General features: G+C 37.3%; 1 protein-coding gene across 3 annotated transcripts in view; it reads right to left on the minus strand.

Annotated features, from left to right (window-relative positions):
- Positions 1-16,316, minus strand: part of RAVER2 (ribonucleoprotein, PTB binding 2) — a 136,616-nt gene that overhangs the window by 86,976 nt on the left and 33,324 nt on the right. For all 3 annotated transcript variants that reach the window (XM_055585588.1, XM_055585587.1, XM_055585589.1), the window contains exon 3: positions 2,747-3,216. In XM_055585588.1, coding sequence (XP_055441563.1) covers positions 2,747-3,216 — 470 coding nt within the window. The remainder of the gene's footprint in view (positions 1-2,746; positions 3,217-16,316) is intronic.

Consider the following 16,316-nt stretch of genomic DNA (forward strand, 5'->3'; position numbering starts at 1 on the left):
ATGCTAACATTTAGTTAGAATGTATTTACAAGTATATCATCTGTAAATTCAAGGACAAATGTCTCAAAGCATGATACTGGTGAAAATATTGCATTCCTTTTTTTTTTTTTTTCCCGAAAATAAAAGTTTACTAGTTGGGTAAGTACAGTCTTTCTAGAAGATGGGAAGATAAGTAAGATTCTGTCAAGCTTCTTTCTGCTTCTTTGAATCTCTGATTTATTTTAAAAGTCAATGTTCAAATGATCATAGTTCCTATGTATTAATATATATAATTAATAATCTATAGAAAAATGTGGGGACACAACAATTGTTCTTTCTTTAAAGATGAAACCTATTGAATTTGATCATGTATCTATTTGATCAAATAGATACATTTGATCATGTATCTATTTGATCAAATAGATACATTTGATCATGTATCTATACACATTATCAAGAGAACAAAAGTAGAAGGAACCATATTCAACTTTTATTTCAATATTTTAGGTAGATCCCAGGAATTTGGTCAAGTATACTAAAGTAAACCTTATTTAGGAAATTGTGCCGCAGGTTTGTTAAAATACCATATGCAGGACACAACCTTTTCCTGAATGTGCCCTAAATAAACTCCTGCAATGCAGAACTGAATTTATTTCCAGTCACCCATGTGTAAGAGTGTAAAGGAAGATACTAAAGCCCTGGATCCATAAAGACTGGTACAAAGAGCAAAAATACGAAAAAAATACAACACTAAAAAGTTTCTAAGTGTTGAACATATCTGAATCATCTTAAACACATTTGTATCTAGTGATAAATGTGATCAAATTTAGCTTTGTATGTCTCCGAAATACAGAAATAGTTCAATAGAAATATCTACAAAACTTCTGTTTGGACTTTGGATCCCATAAATTGGTATACAATTCAATCATTTCTTAGTCATTTTTTAGCTTCTTTTCTCTTATTTTTGAAGCTTTTTTGTATAGTAGACCAAATTTCTGTTTTTTTCCCTTCTCATCCTTTCTTCCTTTTAAAACTGTCCTCAAATGTCTTTTCCTCCATAAAACATTCTTCCATTCACGTGGGAGAAAGGGAAAATATCTACCTCTTCCAAATATTTCTCCTACAACCTCATTCCTTTTATCCAAACCAAATCTTAAATTTAGATTTGTAAAAACCATTAGTCCCTTTGGTCCCTTTTGATCACAAGGTAAGAAGACTGTGTCTTCCATATAGTCCATGTCAACCTACCAAACGAGAGAGCCTGAGTTTAACAGATTTACTGATAAAGGCATTTAAAGTGGCTTTATTAAGCTTTTGAAAATTTCTAAAATATTTTTATTATTCTTAGTTTACTATATAATCTTCATGCCAAATAAATTATACAATCATTTTAAGTCTTTCAAAAGAAAATATCATTACAGTTTCATAGCACTGGTAATTTTAAAGAGCAATATTTCCATTCAATATGAGAGCCATTCAAATATGCAATGGCATGACTTATGATCTATTAATAGTTAGTTTTCCATTACTTAAAAATATTTTAACAAAAGCTAAATGATCATTTACAATGATTGTAACAAATCTTTTTCTTTTTTAACCAGATGGAAAACAAGACCAGATAACCTAAGTCCCTTCTAATACCAAGGTTCATAATTCAAATACAATATGTAAAAAACAGCTTTCCCCTCATATTTGCTTCAAAGGCCTCAACTAAAGCTACAAAGAATTATGTTTGGCCACAGGATATCACTGTATAATTCTTAGTATTCAAGAACAGCATATCAGTAAGACAACTTTCAATAACTTGGCAAAGATTTGTCACAAAGTATTCTAACTTTTTGAAGCTCCACGGACACTTTCTTTGATGATTATATTGGGATTGGAGGGGCAAAAATGTAAGAAAAAGTAAGATGTAGCATTCATTTTAATTAAATAAACTATAATAAATTTCAAACTTTCTACTGCAAGAGTAGAGATTCAGTATGTGTATGATAACAGAAAAATAAGGGTGAGCAGAAGAAAGATGGGAGATGAGAAGGAGCAAAGGAGGAGAGAATAAATAGAAGGAAGAAATGAAGGGAAGCGAAAGAGAAAGATTTCATCAGGTGCTATAAAAATCTGTATGGGAAGGAGCCGTATACAGTATGTATTTCTGTCTATTTGGTAGAGTTTATTCAATTTTATTCTGATAAAGTGATTGAAAATTCTTACCAATGTTGTCAGTTTTCAGAGATCTTCTCTAAATGTCTCACTTACCATGACCCCATTAAGACACAATAAAGCATTCCTTCTACACCATGTAACACTTTTCTGTTTTGCATTATCTCACTCTTCATATGGGATGTACAGTTATTTGCTTATCTATCAGTGTACTCTACAAAACTGTGAGGTATAGAGAGAATATCTTTCTATTTGTTATATTTCTGACATTTAGCAGTATGGTATCTGGCACTGAGAATGTGACAAATCAAATGTGGGTGGATGAAGTAATCAGCGCATGAATGGTCAAGAACAGATGGAAGGAGAAGGTGGATGCATTAAGTGATGGGTTTGCTAAGACATAATTATATAAAAACAATATAGTCTGGCCCATCAACAAAAAAAATCAATTTAAAATTTACCATCATATTAAAGTGTTCATTACAAACTAAAGTAGAATGAGATTATCCATGGTGATATTTACATAGGTATAATAAATATGTGAGTGCATGCCGATGCATATGTAGATATTTTCAAATATTTCAAATAATACCTTAAAAATACATACCTGGCAAAACACAGGTTTATGGATACTGGAAAAAAACTGCAACAGCTCCTCTGAATCCCTATAGTCACTAGGGAGTTTATCTATACAAAGGCACTTAGAATGAATGAGCTCTGCGGCCAGTAGATTAACATCCATCCACTGTGCAAAGACAGCTGATGCTCCCAACTGTTTACCCAATAGCTCCAATCGAGCCTTTGCAGCAAAGTCCTTTTTCATGTATTCTACAAATCCGTAGCCTTTGGAATGGCCAGTAACTTCACTGTAGACAAGAAAACATCTTTCGACATTTCCATAAGCACGAACAAGTTCTTCAAACTCTTCTAATGTAAAAGAAGTGGGCAAGTTGGTGATACATAGCAAAGCATCTGTTGGCTGGAGCTGGACTACTAAGTCTTTTCCTCGAAAAGAATATTGATGAAACATCTGAATCGCATTCTGGGCTTGTTCCCCATTCAATAAGGTAACAAAAGCTGGAAGAAGATAAAATGAATAAGTTTTCTGAGCCAGTGTTTTCAAGCTTTTTTGATCATGACCCACAGTAAGAAACAGATTTTATACCTATGCCTCAGTACACATATGTAAGTGCATTAGTCGTTAAATCATGTCTGACTCTTTGCAACCCCATGGATTGTAGCCCACCAGGCTCCTCTGTCCATGGAATTCTCCAGGCAACAATACTAGAATGGGCTGCCATTCTCTTTTCTCCAGGGGATCTTTCCAACCCAGGGATCAAACCCAGGTCTCCCGCATTGCAGGCAGATTCTTTACTCTCTGAGCCACCAGGGAAGCCCACACATATGCGTGTGTGTGTGTGTGTGTGTATATATATATATATATATATATTTCTGAAACAAAAGTATCAGAAAGCAAAACACCTATCATGTGTAATGTATTCTGGTATTTTCTATTCTATTTCATTGTTTTTAAGTGCTGATACTCCCACTTAAACAATTTCATGACCAGTAACTCAAAAAACAGACAACTTATATTAGAAGCTACACTTCTTGTGGGAGGGGTGATGGTAGTCTTTTTAAACTACACACAGATTTGATATTTTCCATCAATAATATGTGATGCAAAATTTTATGAACAATTCTTTCTTCTCAGAGAGTTCTCAAAGGCCCTCTTTGATAATAAGAATACCTAAAATATACCTAAAAAATAGGTAATTTTTAAATTATTTAAAAATAGAATATCTAAAAGAACAAAGGCATAGCCAAAAGACACCAAAATGCCCAGAGGAAGCCAAATCTTTCTCCAATTCATGTACATGTTTCCTTAAAATAAAATTAATTACACTGAAACAATACATACACATATAATTTGTATACTGTTGGGATGAACAATATGCTATGAAAATATCACAGGATTATGATACTAGACAAATAGCTTACCTTCAAATCTTTGTAGAACAAACCAAAGGGGGGAAAAAAATGTCCTGTCTACCTAATGAAGTTGTTGCAGCATTAAGCAACAAATAGACATGATAATTTGTAAAATCTAAAACATGATACAAATATAAAATTCTAAATCAATGAAATATCATACACACATGTGTATCTGATAAGATTTTGAGCAATATTATAAGAAAAATTTAAAACCCCAGATAAAAGAAACAACAGAGGACAAACCACAAATTAGAAACACACCGTTCTCTCAACCTTCCTCCCGCTCCCTCTTCTCGCCCTCTTTGGAACACACGGTGAAGATGCCCATAGGAGTACCCAACTTACCCAGATGCAAAGATAGCAACATGGCAAATATGCACAGAGCAAGAGGGAAAGGATTTAAACAGCACGGACAGTCCTGCCTGCCATCTCACTCAGCCCTCTCTTCCTTAGCTGGTCTTAGTGCCCATGCGCCTCTCAGGCTGTGAGCATCTCGCCACAGTGAGTGTGATGCTAATATTTAAAGAATTACATTTTTTATTTAACATGATATCCACATACAAGGAAACTACTTATAGAGGAATAGCTAACTCTTCCAGCACTAGGGGGAAAATGGCTTTGCTGCACTTACTGAGAGATTATCTCTTGGTTTCCAATAAGCACTCATAAAGGACTTGAGTTATTTTGATTCTATGCCTTTCTTTCCTTATGCTGACATAGAACACCATTTAATGGTATTTTGCTAAAACCAGCAAACAAGTCAACAATCATTTGTAAATATTGATTATGTTCATATTTAGCTCATAAGTTCATCAGTACATATTTGATTTGAATTCTCCAGGTATCTGAAACTGTTAACCATGCCCTTCCTTAACTTCCTTAATAAAGTCCTTCCTGATTTTCTTCATACTTGCCTAAGCACTCCTCCTTCCATTTCCTTAGATATATTTTTCTCCACTCACACCTGTAAGGTAGTAATCCTTAAGGTTCCTTCCTGGCAGGAGCACACACAGTGATAGCCGGTGACTGTAACCCTGAGCCATAAATCCCTGTCTATGCCCCCTTCCCTGGGCACTCACATCCATGCCCACATATTCATTTCTCATGTGCCAGGCTCTGTGTTAGGCACTGCAAAGGAGGGGGTCAACAAAACAAGATCCTTTTCAACAAGGACCCCACAATCCAGTAGACGATGATAGATTAGACAGAGAGTTACAAGCGTGATTGGAGAAGGCAATGGCACCCCACTCCAGTACTCTCGCCTGGAAAATCCCATGGACGGAGGAGCCTGGTGGGCTGCAGTCCATGGGGTCGCTAAGAGTCCGACACGACTGGCCGATTTCACTTTCACTTTTCACTTTCATGCACTGGAGAAGGAAATGGCAACCCACTCCAATGTTCTTGCCTGGAGAATCCCAGGGACGGAGGAGCCTGGTGGGCTTCCGTCTTTGAAGTCGCAGAGTCGGACACGGCTGAAGCGACTTAGCAGCAGCAGCAGCAGCAGCACTACAACTGTGATATTACCAACAAGTATGGGGGGCTATGAAAGCAATTAAATAGAGCAAAATGGCTAGTCTGGGGACTCAGAGAAAACCTCTTATTCTCTTGTCAACTCTCAAAACTACATTTCTAGTCTTTTAGTTCTATATATATTCACATGCTGATTGACACATGATCAAACATAACTCATGATCTTCATCCTCTCCGTTCCTCTAAAATCTCAACATGGCTCAGCTTCCTTCATTCTCTGTCTTAGCTGCTAGCATCACACTCACAAAAGAGAAACCTGGGAATTACCTGAGACCCTATCTGCTTTACCCCTCACTTAAAGGAATCCTCAAATTTTACCCTCCAAACAGGTCTTAGATCCATCCTCTTTCCTTCATTCTTCTAGCTTTTCTTTTCTTCAATGACAATAAAGCAAACTCTCAAAAATGAAAGTTTAATTGTGTCTGTCTACTGCCTAAAATGCAATGATTCAGTATGAAAAATGAAGCCAAGACCCAGCGTAGTTATCATGCCCTACCAGGCCCTTTTGATCTGACGCCAGCCTCATTAACTGTCCAACTTCCCTTCCCCACCACACTTCTTTATTCTCCACCGACAATGAGTTGCTTGTAGTTCCCTAGGTATCACCTTGTTCAAGCATCTATACACGTCATTCCCTTGCCTACAAGATCTCTCCCTATCTTCAGCCACTCAAATCTTTTAGTTGCCTTTCAAAGTCAGCCCAGGGGTTAATGTATCATGATCTCCAGGAAGCATTCTCTGATACTGTCTTCCAGTTACTTAATACTTGTTTTACTACCCCTCTGTATTTTGAACATTGACTGGATTATTGCACATATCACAATGTATTATAACCTTTGTTTAGACGTCTGCTATCCTATCAACTGTGAGATCCCTAAACTGCTATGGAATATATCTCCATCTGCTATCATACTGTCAGACACACAGTGGAGCCTGTGTGTCAGCTGAATGGATGAATGTATACATGCATAGATTAACTAGTACATTTTAAAACTGACAACTTCTCATTTTCCTTTTCTTAGGTATCTGCATTTGCTCAACCCAAATAAGATATTTTGTAGTAGAATTTATATAACATGATGAAGCAAATTTAAAACTCCAGGCAGTAGGGAAAAGAGGTCATTGATTCTCTTCTATAGTTTCTTCCATTTCTTTTCAAGTCCACAAAGTCTCTAAAAAAAAAAGTCCAACTTTTTTCACATTGACTCTGTGGAAGTGGAAGGTGTCACCCTACAGAGAAAACACGATAACACATTTGGAAATTAGTTCTGTTTCCATTTTCCTACCAAAATTTTAAGATTCAACATTGGTCCCAATCCTTTCACAAGTCACAATTTTATTTATCCTTTGCCATGGCTGCTCTATTAGTTAAATTTATTATTTGCACAAATTTGATGGCAAGTATGCAAAAACTTATTCTCTAATGCTCAGTTCAGTTGCTCAGTCATGTCCAACTCTTTGCAACCCCATGAATCGCAGCACGCCAGGCCTCCTTGTCCATCACCAACTCCCGGAGTCTACCCAAACTCACGTCCATTGAGTCGGTGATGCCATCCAACCATCTCATCCTCTGTCGTCCTCTTCTCCTCCCGCCTGTAATCTTTCCCAGCATCAGGGTCCTTTCCAATGAGTCAGCTCTTTGTATCAGGTGGCCAAAGTATTGGAGTTTCAGCTTCAACATCAGTCCTTCCAATTAACACCCAGGACTGATCTCCTTTAGGATGGACTGGTTGGATCTCCTTGCAGTCCAAGGGACTCTCAAGAGTCTTCTCCAACACCACAGTTTCAAAGCATCAATTCTTCGGCGCTCAGCTTTCTTCACAGTCCAACTCTCACATCCATACATGACTACTGGAAAAACCATAGCCTTGACTAGATGAACCTTTGTTGACAAAGTAATGTCTCTGCTTTTGAATATGCTGTCTAGGTTGGTCATAACTTTTCTTCCAAGGAGTAAGCGTCTTTTAATTTCATGGCTGCAATCACCATCTGCAGTGATTTTGGAGCCCCAAAAATAAAGTCAGCCACTGTTTCCCCATCTATTTCCCATGAAGAGATGGGACCAGATGCCATGATCTTAGTTTTCTGAATGTTGAGCTTTAGGCCAACTTTTTCACTCTCCAGTTTCATTAAGAGGCTCTTTAGTTCTTCACTTTCTGCCATAAGGGTGGTATCATCTGTATATCTGAGGTTATTGATATTTCTCCCGGCAATCTTGATTCCAGCTTGTGCTTCTTCCAGTCCAGCATTTCTCCTGATGTACTCTGCATATAAGTTAAATAAGCAGGGTGACAATATACAGCCTTGACATACTCCTTTTCCTATTTGGAACCAGTCTGTTGTTCCATGTCCAGTTCTAACTGTTGCTTCCTGACCTGCATACAGGTTTCTCAAGAGGCAGGTCAGGTGGTCTGGTATTCCCATCTCTTTCAGAATTTTCCAGTTTCTTGTGATCCACACAGTCAAAGGCTTTGGCATAGTCAATAAAGCAGAAATAGATATTTTTTCTGGAATTCTCTTGCTTTTTCAATGATCCAGCAGATGTTGGCAATTTGATCTCTCGTTCCTCTGCCTTTTCTAGAACCAGCTTAAACATCTGATGTATCCTATTCTAAAACAATTATTTCTTCTTATCTACAACAGAAAGCTCAGATTTTAAGGTTTATAACTGCAGCCACTTTTATTAAACTATTATTATCTGTTTCCTCAAACACCACCATAGGTAATGTAATTCAAGGCAATGTCATTTAATATAACTACTGAGCTTCTTCCCTGTATTTTTCTAGTGGATGATTCAGGCTTTGTAGTATACATCTGTAACTTAACAGTTACCATCAAATGATATTGATCTTTCTGCATACAGTCCAAAAACTTTACAACAGCATACTTCTATTCCTCCCCTCTCAGTCTTTGTATTGTTGTCATGCATTTTATTTCTACAGGTGTTATAACCTCCACAACAGTGTTATTATTTTTACTTTAAACCATTTAAAGAGAACCAAATATTAACAAAACAGTTTTTATACACACACAGAAAACATCTGATATTCTTCATTTTTGTGTGTAGATCCAGATTTCCATCTAGCACCATTTTCTCCCTGCTTAAAGGACTTCTTTAAATACTTCTTATAAAGCAGGTCTGATGATAATTAATTCTTTCAGCTTTTATATGATTAAAAAATATCTTTATTCATCCTTACTTTTAAAGTATATTTTTGGTGGGTAAATAATTCCATGGGATTTTTTTGATGTATAAATCACAAATAACATTATATTAGTTTCAGGTGTTTAATAATTCAATATTTGTTCATATTGTGAAATAAGTCTAGTTAACATCCATCACTACACATAATTACAAAAATTCAGGGGAAAGGGATGAGAATTTTTAAGATCTACTTCCTTAACAACTTTCAAATATACACTACAGTACTGTTATTTGAAGTAATCCTGCTATACATTATATCCCCATGACTTATTTTATATGGAAATTTGTACTTTATGACTTTCCTCACCCATTTCACCCCATCCCTAGCCTCTGGCTGTGTCTATGAGCTCAGGGTTTTTTGGTTTTGTTCTAGATTTCACCTATAAGTGAGGTCACACAGTATTCGTATTTCTCTGACTTACTGCACTTAGCATAATGCTCTCAAGGCCCATCCATGTTATCACAAATGGTAAGATTCCATTCTTTTTTAAGGCTGAATAATATTCCATTGTCTATGCATATATGCCATCTTCCTTATCCATCTATCAGTAACCACTTAGGGAGTTGCCATATCTTGTCTGTAGTAAATAACACTGCAATGAGCATAGGGGTTTCTATATTTTTTGAAATAATGTTTTTAATTCCTTCAAATTAATATCCCAAAGTGGAAATGCTGGACAATATGGTAGTTTCATTTTTAATTTTTTGAAGGACCTCCATTCTGTTTCCCATAGTGACTGTATCAATTTCCATTCCCACCAACAATGTCCAAGGGTTTCCTTTACTCCTTCTCTCCAACACTTTGTCTTGCTTTTTTGATAACAGTATATTCTAACAGGTGTGAGGTGATATATCACTGTGGTTTTGATTTTCATTTCCCTGATGACAATATGCCAGCAAATTTGGAAAACTCAGCAGTGGCCACAGGACTGGAAAAGGTCAGTTTTCATTCCAATCCCAAAGAAAGGCAATGCCAAAGAATGCTCAAACTACTGCACAATTGCACTCATCTCATACACTAATAAAGTAATGCTCAAAATTCTCCAGGCCAGGCTTCAGCAATATGTGAACTGTGAACTTCCTGATGTTCAAGCTAGTTTTAGAAAAGGCAGAGGAACCAGAGATCAAATTGCCAACATCCGCTGGATCATCGAAAAAGCAAGAGAGTTCCAGAAAAACATCTATTTCTGCTTTATTGACTATGCCAAAGCCTTTGACTGTGTGGATCACAAGAAACTGTGGAAACTTCTGAAAGAGATGGGAATACCAGACCACCTGACCTGCCTCTTGAGAAATCTGTATGCAGGTCAGGAAGCAACAGTTAGAACTGGACATGGAACAACAGACTGGTTCCAAATAGGAAAAGGAGTATGTCAAGGCTGTATATTGTCACCCTGTTTATTTAACTTATATGCAGAGTACATCAGGAGAAACGCTGGACTGGAAGAAGCACAGGCTGGAATCAAGATTGCCAGGAGAAATACCAATAACCTCAGATATGCAGATGACACCACCCTTATGGCAGAAAGTGAAGAAATAAAGAGCCTCTTGATGAAAGTGAAAGAGGAGAGTGAAAAAGTTGCCTTAAAGCTCAACATTCAGAAAACGAAGATCATGGCATCCGGTCCCATCACTTCATGGCAAATAGATGGGGAAACAGTGTCAGACTTTTTGGGGGGGGGCTCCAAAATCACTGCAGATGGTGACTGCAGCCATGAAATTAAAAGACACTTACTCCTTGGAAGGAAAGTCATGACCAACCTAGATGGCATATTCAAATGCAGAGACATTACTTTGCCAACAAAGCTTAGTCTAGTCAAGGCTATGGTTTTTCCTGTGGTCATGTATGGATGTGGGAGTTGGACTGTGAAGAAGGCTGAGCGCCCAAGAATTGATGCTTTTGAACTGTGGTGTTGGAGAAGACTCTTGAGAGTCCCTTGGACTGCAAGGGGATCCAACCAGTCCATTCTAGAGGAGATCAGCCCTGGGATTTCTTTGGAAGGAATGATGCTAAAGCTGAAACTCCAGTACTTTGGCCATGTCATGCGAAGAGTTGACTCATTGGAAAAGACTCTGATGCTGGGAAGGATTGGGGGCAGGAGGAGAAGGGGATGACAGAGGATGAGATGGCTGGATGGCATCACTGACTCGATGGACGTGAGTCTGGGTGAACTCCGGGAGTTGGTGATGGACAGGGAGGCCTGGCGTGCTGCGATTCATGGGGTTGCAAAGAGTCGGACATGACTGAGCGACTGAACTGACTGACTGAACTGATGATTAGTGATATTGAACACCTCTCCATGAATCTGTTGCCCACCTGTATGCCTAATTTGGAAAAATGTCTCTTTAGATATCCTCTGCCAGGTTTTTAATTAGATTATTCTTTTGGTATTGAGTTGTATGAGTTCTTTATGTATTATGGATATTAGCTCCTTATCAGATATAATTTGCAAATATTTTCTCCCATTAAGTAGAGTGGTGGTGGTGCTATGCTAGTCACTTAGTCATATCCGACTCTTTGTGACCCCATGGACTGCAGCATGCCAGATTCCCTGGCTTTCATCATCTCTCAGAGTTTGCTCAAACTCATGTCCACTGAGTCAGTGATGCTATCCAACCATCTCATCCTGTCACCCCCTTTTACCCCGGCCCTCAATCTTTCCCAGCATCAGGGTCTTTTCCAACGAGTTGGCTCTTCACATCAGGTGGCCAAAGTATTAGAGCTTCAGCTTGATTCATCAGTCCTTCCAATGAATATTCAGGGTTGATTTCCTTTAAGATTCAGTAGTATGGACAATGTTAATTCTTCCAGTCCATGACCATGGAATACCTTCTGTTATTTGTCACTTCTTCAGTATCTTTCATAAGTGTCTTATTAAGTGATCTTTTTTTGATCTTTTTTCTTTCAGCAAAGAAAGATGTTGCCCCATGGTCTTCTCATTTGTATTGTTTCCAATAAATATGTAGTCATATTTATATTTTTCCATCTAAACATAACATGTCCTTGGTGGGGAGAGCTGTTTTTAAGATTTTCTCTTTATCACTAATTACAAGTAAGTTGATTACAAATGTACCTTATTGTAGGTTTTTCACGTTTTATGCTTAAGGTTGGTTAAGCTTTGAGGATCTCTGGGTTCAGGCCAAATCTGGAAAATTTTCAGCTAGTAATTCTTTAACTGTCTTTTCTGTATTATTTTCTCTCTCATACAGAGACTCCATTACTCCAATACTAGGGCTTTGAAGTTGGCCATAGTTCATGGATAACTCTGTTCATGTTTTACAGTTCTTTTTTCCTGTTTCATTTTGGCTGTTTCCATGTATTCACATTCACTAATCTGTTCCTCTGCAATGTCTACTCTGCTGTGAATCCTATTTACCCATCTCGTTTTTTCATCCCAGAAACTGTAGTTTGCATTTCTAAAAGTGTGAATTAAGTATACTTAACATCTTCCATCCTATATTTAATATGTTCAATTTTTACTATAAATTCTTGTATATATGAAACACAGTTATAAACTGTTTTAATATATCTATTTCAATCCCAGGTCAGTTTTGATTGATTTCTCATTATGGGCTGTACTTTTCTGCTTCTTTGCCATATCTGGTCATTTTTAATTGGATACCAGACACTAAATTTCTACCTTGTTGGGTACTGGATGTTTTTATATTCAAGCAAATATTCTTGAGGTTTTTTTCTGGGTCGTGGTTATCAGGAATGAGCTTGATCCTTACAGGTCTCACTTTAAAATTTTTAGCATTGTTAGTCTAGAGTTAATTTTCTCCACTTGAAACAAAACATTTTTGAATACTCCTTCTGATCAACCATGAATCATGATGTCTATCATCCTAGCTGGTAGGAATAGCACCATTCCTGGCTAAAAGTGAGCTGTAAAGCCTTTGTCAATATTTTTAACATTAAAGTTGAACATAACTTACAAACCCAATAATTCACTTGTGGAGAAACCACTGCAATGTCTATCAAAAGAAAGTAAAAGCATACTCACTGCAGTATTTTTTGAAATGCTGGAAAAGTTAAAGCTTCCTAAATGCCTGTTAGTAATGAACAGATTTATCAGTGGTGATAAATTCACAGGACAGAATAATATGTAGTAGTTTAAATCAATGAACTAAAGCTATATGTACAATGCCACATCTGGTCATTTAGTTGCTAAATGAAAAATATAGGAGAATACCATTTATGTTGTTTAAAAAACACCAAGTACAATACTGTTAACTTTACATATAGTAGAATTTCAGACATTAGTTGGGATGCTTTGATAAGAAACCACTTCACAATTTCAAAGACTTAACAAAACAGAAGGGTTTCTCCTCCTTGTTCATCATGCATATCCCACCCTGAAAGGAAGGAAGGAGGCTTTGCTCATAGCCACTCTGGGACTGTTTAAAGAGGACATACAACCTTCCTCAATCACTTTAGCAAGTTGCACGGTGAGCAGTCAATCACATGCGAGCTCTGAAATCTTCTACCTGGAGGGGATACATGTCACTTTCACTGCACTTCATTCATCGAAAGCCAAATCACATGTCCACTGGTAACTTCAAAGAGAGACAGGGAAGCACTATTTACCCTATGACAGGAACAAAAAGAATCTGCAAACAGCTCTAATAACTACCACAATGGAATGGCACAGATGGAAAGTGTGCACCAAATTTTTTAGTGCTTGCCCTTTGGCAAGGAGGGATGGAGGGAATGGAGTCAGAGAGAGGTAAAAACTTGATTTCATTTTTAACTGTAGTGTTCTTTTCTGTATTTCTAAGTCACAAAAAACAAATGCAGAATTTCTTATCATACTATCAGAGGTATTCACTTAATAGTACTACATTAGGGATCTAGCATCTATATAATATTTTAATAACAAAAATACTTCAAAGTCTTTTTAAATTGAAGTATAATCAACACATAAAATTAGTTTCAAGTATCTAACATAATAGGGTTCCCCATGGCTCAAAGGTAAAGAATCCATCTGCAATGCAGGAGCTACAGGGTCAAATCCTGGTTCAGGAAGATCCCCTGGGGCAGAGCACAGCAACCCACTCCAGTATTCTTGCCTGGAGAATCCCATGGACAGAGGAGCCTGGTGGGCTACAGTCCATAGGGTTGCAAAGAGTCTCCTGCATCTCCTGCATTGAAAGCAGGAACTCCTGCATCGCTTTAGGGTAGCCCCAACGCAGGGGACACAGGTTCAATCCCTGCTTGGGGAATTAACATCCCACATGCTTTGGGGCAACTAAGCACTGGGATCCCATGCACTGCAACTAGAGAAGACTCCATGTGCTGTAACTAGAGAAAGCCTAAACTGCAGTGAAGACCCAATGCAGCCAGAAAAAAAAAAAAAAACAAAAAAAACCCTGCTAATTTGGGAGTCAGTATCACAACTTAGAGGCTAAATACCCGCCTCCCACACACACACACACACACACGATAGTTATATCATCCTTCAGACATTAGTATCACGACTTAGCGACTAAATACCCCCCTCACACACACACACACATATGATAGTTATATCATCCTTCAGACATTAGTATCACGACTTAAGAGACTAAATACCCCCCTCCCACACACACACACACACATAATGGTTATATCATCCTTCAGACATTTCTTTACTTTTTTGTCATCTCAAAGAGATGTTTTTAAATATTTACATTTCATATGTACACAGAGAAAATAATCTAATTTAGGTTTTTAATCTCAGATATAACACATGCAGAAAAATTAAACAATTTTCCCAATTTGTATAACTAAAGGTCAAATTACATAATTTATTCACTAAGTCCAATAATATATTATTAAAAATGAACAATACTAAGCAAATTCAAAACACTGATTAAAATGTTATAATATTAGGACATTCATTATAAAACTTCATAAAGCTCTGGCAATATTATAAATATTTTTTAAAAACCTACAAAAATTCCATTTTTTGCCTAAGTTTTTATTGAGGTATAGTTGGAGATGACTCTTGAGAGTCCCTTGGACTGCAAGGAGATCCAACCAGTCCATTCTGAAGGAGATCAGCCCTGGGATTTCTTTGAAAGGTATGATGCTAAAGCTGAAACTCCAGTACTTTGGCCACCTCATGCGAAGAGTTGACTCACTGGAAAAGACTCTGATGCTGGGAGGGATTGGGGGCAGGAGGAGAAGGGGACAAGAGAGGATGAGATGGCTGGATGGCATCACTGACTCGATGGACGTGAGCCTGAGTGAACTCTGGGAGTTGGTGATGGACAGGGAGGCCTGGCGTGCTGCGATTCATGGGGTCGCAAAGAGTCGGACACGACTGAACGACTGATCTGATCTGATAGTTGATTTACAATATTGTATCATTTTAGGTGTATGTCAGTGATTCAAATGTTCACAGATTATATTCCATTTAAATTATTATAAAATATTGGCTACTTCCCTGTGCCGTACAATGTATCTTTATAGCTTATTTTATGTGTAATAGTTTGTACCTCTTAATCCTCTACCCTTATCTTGCCCTTCCCTGTTTCCTCTCCACACTGGTAACCACTAGTTTGTTCTCAATATCTGTGAGTCTGTTTCTGCTTTGTCATATTCATTTGTTTTAGCTTTAGATTCCACATATAAGCAATAACATACAGTATTTATCTTTCTCTGTCTGACTATTTCACTAAGCATAAGACCCTGCAGGTCTATCCATGTTGCTGCAAAAGGCAAAATTTCATTTTTTTCTTTATGGCTGAATGGTATTGCATTGTGTGTGTGTATATACATATGTGTGCGTGTGTGTGTGTGTATACCACCTCTTCTTTATCTATTAATCTGTTGATGGATGCTTAGGTTGCCTCATACTTGGCTACTGTAAATAGCACTGATATGAACACTGGGGTGCATGTATCTTTTTGAATTAGTGTTTTCACTTTATCTAGCCAGGAGTGGAGTTGCTAATCATATGGTAGCTCAATTTTTAGTTTTATGAGGAACCTCCACACTGTTTTCCAGAGGCTGCACCAATTTACATTGGTGTAAATCCAAATCCCCAACACTGTATGAGAGTGCCTTTTCATCATATTTCTGATGTTTGTTTTTGGGTTGTTTTTTTTTTTAAATAATAGTCATATTGACAAGGGTGAGGTGATATTTTATTGTGGTTTTGATTTGTAGTTCTCTGAAGATTAGCAATGCTAAGCATCTTTTCACTTGCCTCTTGGCCACCTGTATGTCTCCCTTGGAAAAATGTCTATTCAGGTCTTCTGCCCATTTTAATTGGATTGTTTAGTTTTTTTGATATTGAGTTGTATGAGCTGTTTATATATTTTGAATATTAACCACCTATCAGTCATACCATTTTCAAATATTTCTCCCATTCGGTAGGTTGTCTTTTCATTTTATCAATGGTTTCCTCACTATGCAAAAGCTTTTAAGTTTAATTAGGTCCCATTTGTTTATTTTTGCTTT

This window comes from Bubalus kerabau, chromosome 6 (genome assembly GCF_029407905.1).
Source record: "Bubalus kerabau isolate K-KA32 ecotype Philippines breed swamp buffalo chromosome 6, PCC_UOA_SB_1v2, whole genome shotgun sequence".
Classification (NCBI taxonomy): Eukaryota; Metazoa; Chordata; class Mammalia; order Artiodactyla; family Bovidae; genus Bubalus; species Bubalus kerabau.